The sequence below is a fragment of the Lepidochelys kempii genome, chromosome 25 (genome assembly GCF_965140285.1).
Source record: "Lepidochelys kempii isolate rLepKem1 chromosome 25, rLepKem1.hap1, whole genome shotgun sequence".
In the NCBI taxonomy this organism is placed as follows: Eukaryota; Metazoa; Chordata; order Testudines; family Cheloniidae; genus Lepidochelys; species Lepidochelys kempii.
In genome coordinates, this window is record NC_136404.1 from 10,398,281 (window position 1) to 10,404,327 (window position 6,047).

Genomic DNA, 6,047 nt, shown 5'->3' on the forward strand with positions numbered 1-6,047 from the left:
TAACCCATTTATTTGTTACATTAAGGCTGGTGTAGAATGAAGGGAGAGCTTCCTGTTTCATTTGCAGGTGTAAATCAAGCAGACCTTGCTTATTTTTTTCCTTAAAGTGCTCAGAGTTTAGGGGAGGAAAGTGAATGAGATTCTGCTTATCCCAGGTGTGAAAAAGCAGACGGGACCAAAATCTATTCTTGTGCAAAAATCTCTTCTCCCTGAAGTCAAGAAGACTCCACAGGTGTGACTGTCAGCAGGAATTGGCCTGTGTTCTCATTCCCTTCTCGAATCACACACATTCCATGCTACCCAACGTTTTCCACTTGGGAAAGAAGTCCTCATTTTTCTGCCCCAACTCAAACTCACTAACTTCAGGTTTATTTAGCTTTAAGTTTTTGGAATGAAACTCAAAAGAAATCAAATGTGAGGTACTTTTATGATGGATTATACTGCTGGAGAACCAGCAAATGGACAGAACCTGCCTTTAGTCTATTCAACTAGTCTGTCATTGCCTGTTAAGAAGTGGATTTAAAATTCTTGAGAGGGGGGGAGGGAGAAACCCACAACATTGTGTGTAGAGCTTCCTCCAGTGCTTTTGCAACCCCTTAAAAGTACAAAGATGCCTTGGCCTGTGGAACTAGGTTGAGTATAAGGAAAGAACTTAGTTGCCCTGTGCATCCCAGTACAGAAAAATACATCATAGAAAAAAATTAGATTTCTTTGATTTTTAGTACAGTTCAATACAGTATTGAACACAGTGCATCATACATCTAAAGCCTCTCACTGGAAGGTTCTGTAAAAGTTCAAGGACTGGTATCCAGAATGGGATGGTTTGTTTTGCTGTTCCTACAGACGTGTGGGAATTCGTTCCTTATACATGGGAGGGGCAATTGTTCTGGCTGGAGCTGAATAGAGTGTGTGCAGGTTCTGTGCAAGCTTCCCACCCTACTGCTCTGGTACTACCTCTTCGCCCCCCCGCCACCCCTTTGCCCTGCCCCCCCTCACCCTCCCCAGGAACTCACCTGTTGTCCAGAAACAGGACCCAGCACACATAGAAGATGACAGTGACGGGCACTAGGACCCAGCGTCCTGGAACTCCTGCCAGCCTCAGCACAGGAGAGGGACAGAGGGAGCCTCTTCCCTCCCTGACAGCTAAGCAGAGCTCTGGAGAAATCGGCGGGGGGAGGGCACGCAATGCCTGCTCAAACTACGCCCACGGCTGGCACGGGTTCCCGCAGTAACTGGATTTTTAGTGTCCGGTCACCAGTGTTAACCGGGTGCCTGGCAGTGTGTTCCTGCAGCACGAGCTGCCAGCTGGCTGAGCTCCTTCCAAGCCACAGGAAGCTGCTTTGCCTTTCCTGCTGGCAGGAGCGCTCCAGCAGGGCTGCATGAGCAAGCTGACTCCCCCACTCACCCGGCCCCGGCCATGCCCCCTGCCTGCCCAGTAAGGCCTAAAAATAGGAGGTCCTAAGGCTATAGATTTATTAGTCTAATGGTTAATCTGGCCCTGGAGACAACATCTGGCCTGAATGGTCTTGGGCAAGTCCCTGACTGCTCAGCACCTCCTTCTGTGCTGCTTGGGAATAAGCTGCCAAGATTTGTAACTTCTGTTAAGTGCTTAAAATCAGCTATTAATTAAAATGGGTTTGAAACAGCTGGCAGATGTAAATCCAGGGGACTCTTTAAACCTCACTCATCCGAGTTGTTTTCTCTTTCAGTTCAGTGACCTTGCATCCATGTCCTCAACACTGCTGGATAAAGGTATCGTCCAACTCTGTTATTCTCTCTTTCTCCTCTAGAGCAGGGGTGGACAAACTTTTTGGCCTGAGGGCTGCATTGGGGTTCTGAAACTGTATGGAGGACTGGGTAGCGAAGGCTGTGCCTCTCCAAACAGCCTGGCCCCCGCCCCCTCCCACTTCCAACCCCCTGACTGCCCCCCTCAGAACCTCTGCCCCATCCAACCACCCCCTGTCCCCTGACTGCCCCCCGGGACCTCCTGCCCCTTATCCAACCCGCTCCCGCCCCCTTACCATGCAGCTCAGAGCAGCAGGACTGGCAGCCGCGCTGCCCAGCAGGAGCTTGCAGCCCTGCCACCCAGAGTGCTGGCCGCACGGCAAGCTGAGGCTGTGGGGGAGGTGGGACAGGAGGGGAGGGGCGGGGGGCTAGCCTCCCCGGCCAGAAGTTCAAGGGCCATGCAGGACGGTCCCACAGGCCGTAGTTTGCCCACCTCTGATATAGAGGTAGCTCCTTTAAGTCAATATTCAGTTCATTTGTTGTGGGGAGCAGAAACTTGTGGTCTGGGGATATGGTCAGTTTCCAGGGTGCCATCTCAGGAGAAATAATGTTGCATGAAAATACTTAAAAAAAAAAAAAAAAGTAAATGAAAACTTGGCGCAACCTGCCTCTGGTTTAACTGAATTGCACCTTTCTATCCCCCCCAAAATGCTGATGCTGGGAATTGTCCTCCACAGATGACATTAGCGACCTTGGAGGCGAGGCAGATGCAGATTCCCGAAGTGTCGGCGAGCCACTAGTGAAGCGAGAACGTAGCGACCCCGGCTACTCGCTGCAGGAGATCTAGAACAGGGACTTGGGTTTCCTCCAGCCAGCTGAAATGTCTGAAGACTTTTGGACCCGGGTTTGAAAGTCAAGCCTGAGTTTCCTAGTACTCGGCGATATTAGTGCCTCTTAGTTTATCTTAATGTTTACTTCTGTTCGAGAAAGGGTTTAAGGCCATGTGAGCATTTGTAAAGGATGCAGCGGTTTGTGAAGAGGGTAGCAGTTTGTCCGTAGAGGAGGAGCCGATTGGAAGCCTGCTTTCTCCATCTGTCTCCATGTAAAAGGAGCACAAGTGGTAGGTGAAGGGTGATGGTTCAAAAAAAATCCATGAAGGACAATGCCTTCATTGTTGACAATGAATTGAATTCCCTGGCCTTGGGATGCTCTCAGGACAGGTTGCTTGAGTCCTGTTGGACTGATCAGGTTGCTTTGGAGTAGAGGGGGTCAGATTAGGGGTTAAGGGGGCTTCTGTTTCAGGGGGAAGGGTTTGGGTTTCTTCTCCACTTTTTCAGACTTCACTGTGATATTGGAACTTGCACCAGTCAGTGCCCGAGAAGAACCCGCCTATGCCCTTTTGGGATGGGGCATCCAGCCTGGCCCTGCCTTTGCCAAATCGTTCACACTGTGGGATTACAGTACAACCTTCTCTTGTACCTACCTGGAGAGAAGGGCCCTGTGCTATGTGTCTGTCTGACCCGTGCAGGGTGGTGCGTAGTGTGTAGTTTGGACTTTGCATGACAACTTTCCTACCCGCTCCTCTGTTACTTGCTGTGTATTGCTGCTTTTAGTCCATGGATGATTCTGTGACCTCCCTGTAAATGGTCCAGAACTCTGACTCTCACGGGAGCGTCTGGGACCCTTTCTGTCTGATCTGAGATACCAAAGGATTTGGAGGAAGCAGCAGCTGGTCACAACATTTGTTCTTTGCCCTCCATGCTCTAATGCGAACAGTAACTGTAGGGAGACAACAAAAGGAATAAGGCACGTACATCCTCACTGGGATATTTCAGCGCAAGGCAGATTCAGGCCTAGAGCCTCAGCACCCGTTATAATTTTTAAGAGTCAGATCTGCCATGCTGCCAAAATGTTGAATGTAGGGTCCGGGGGAGGGGGCACCTAACCCAGGGCACAGGCTCGTGGCATGAGCATGGATGCTGGGGTTACATTGCAGTGCCTTAGGGAGGACCAGCGCACCTGCTTTCCTCTGCCGTTCCAGTTTAAACTGATACAGTAGTGCCTGTCGCTCGGAATACGAGGTCTGAAAACAGTAAATTAGCCAGTTTCCATGTAGCATTCTTGAGCTCCTGGTGGGGCCCTTTGGCCACATTCATGCTCCACCCTACAATGGCAACTCCCAGCCTTGTATCATTTACCACTTCAGGTCATTCTCATTGCTGTGACCGAACACTGAACATGTGTGGCTTAGAGAACTCTGTCCCAATGTGTTTATGTACACTGCTATGGCCTGGAGGGCTTATGTTATGTCATTACCTATGCGGTGTGAGAAGGGACAAAATTCTAGCATCAAACCAAACTGCAAAAAAAGAAGAAAAAAAAAGTGCAAATCTTTGTGAATAAAGGCGGTGTCATAACTAGCTTTCATTATTCTTTCTGATTTGAGTATTTGCTGTGAGCTTTTCCCAAGACCCTCATGTACATTTGCATATCCAAGTATAATCTATCCGCTCTATAATACTCATTAATTCCAAAAGGTACTAATATTGCAGTAGCAATCTTTTTTAAAGTGTGAGAGCTAAGGGAAAGGAGTCAAGTAGCAGATCTTGCTACAGTACGTTTGTCCATGCGAGGGTGTTGTGTGTCTGTAAATACGTCACAAACTCAGGGAGAGACATGGGAAAGTGAGACTTATTAGCAAAACTAAATTTGTAAAGAATGACACTGCCGAGTGTCCTAGCCAGTGTCTCAACCTCAGATGCTGAGGCTTAAAGACAACCACCCCAGTCTTACATTCCCTTGCTCCTGAAGAATTTGATGTTAACTGCAGTTGTTATTCTTTGCGGCTTGTAACCACTAAATACATCAAACTTCTGCTTGCCACAAATGAGGTCTGCCAGCTATTTTGATAGATGCTCAAAAGGGACATGCACAAAAATCCCCCTTAAAAACAGTAATAAACATGCATGCTCAGACCTATATGAGAACAAATTCTTATGGCCCCACTTCCTTCTTTATCTACCCAAACCCTACTGCAGTTGGTTGCTGTTGTAGGCAGTCAGAGGGGCAAGCACGGGATCCACAGAGGCGGTCTAGTGCATTGTCATTTTAAAGCAAACCTGGTCATCTTACTTTTCAGGCTTAGCCTTTTGCAGGTGACTTTTGGCATGACACAGCTGCTGGTTTGCAGTTGGAGTTATCTGCTTGGGCTATGGGGTTCTGTACTATGGTGCTTGCTGTGAGAGAAGAGGATAGGATCCCACAGTGAGTTGGCACCTCAGAGCCTTAATTACAGAGAATGCCTTACTGCGCCCACCCCCCGACTTTAATCATTGTCAGGGGATGGAAGGGAAGCGGGGGAAACACTGAAGACTTGACAGTCCACCCCCCCAAACATATTCTCCTCCAAATACCATATAAACATGGTTCACAGAGGCAGGTGGTGGAGGGGCCTTTGTACTTATGTCAAACTATCTTTATATAACCTCCCATGTGGCATAGATACAGCTACAAGGGTTTGGGTCTGGCCTGGGAAGCTTTCCTTCCACATGAGTCTGAAAAACAGTAGAGAACAGATGCTAAAAAGTTAGTGATTCTGTGCTGGCCACATGACCAGGGTGCACTGACTGCTCAGGTTCATTTCACGCCTGCTGTCCAGCAAACTCATTCCCAATTTGCTACTGTGCTGGCCAAATAACAAATGCTCTCAGTGAAATGGCCTATGCATAAGGCTTCCACCTCATCTCAGATGCAGAAGGAATAAACATCTACCTACCTTAGTCCTGCTACTGTCATCACTGGAACTACCTGTGGGAGGGATGAGAGCAGGATTTGACTTGGGAACTCCCATTGAACTTAACCCCATAATCATCCATAGCATATGGAGACAGAGGGTAGCAGCTGGCTGGGCCTCACCACCCCTTTCACGTCACCATCAGCCTGCCTTTTGGCAGGGACACAGCCCCTAGCATGCAGCCGCTGGATGGGAAGGCTGAGAAGTTTTCTGGACCCTGTGTTGTGGGCCCCATTTCTAAACCGTTTCTGTAACACCCTTGATCGCAGATGCTGATTTGCTCACTTCCAGTAGTTGCTACAGAATAGAGTCTTGCTGGCAGTGACTTCATTCTCTCTTTTATTTGGCAGCTGCTGAAATATGTAGATAAGTTGTTGTTAATGATTAAAGTGTCAGAAAAGGCCAATTATGGGAGTGTGTAATTTTTTCCCCCTTCCACAAGGAAAAAGGCTTACAAATTGAATCCTTGAGAAACAAATGAAGCAGCTAATCTGACAATATGCACAAGTAACTTGACGAGGGAAGGCCC

General features: G+C 48.3%; 1 protein-coding gene across 3 annotated transcripts in view; it reads left to right on the top strand.

Moving 5' to 3' along the window:
• The window catches only part of RFX2 (regulatory factor X2), a 98,835-nt gene extending 94,690 nt beyond the window's left edge, over positions 1–4,145 (top strand). For all 3 annotated transcript variants that reach the window (XM_073323868.2, XM_073323870.2, XM_073323867.2), the window contains exons 17-18: positions 1,710–1,752; positions 2,463–4,145. In XM_073323868.2, the coding sequence (XP_073179969.1) occupies positions 1,710–1,752; positions 2,463–2,572 (153 nt within the window). In that variant the 3' untranslated portion in view covers positions 2,573–4,145. The remainder of the gene's footprint in view (positions 1–1,709; positions 1,753–2,462) is intronic.
• Positions 4,146–6,047: the final 1,902 nt, after the last annotated feature.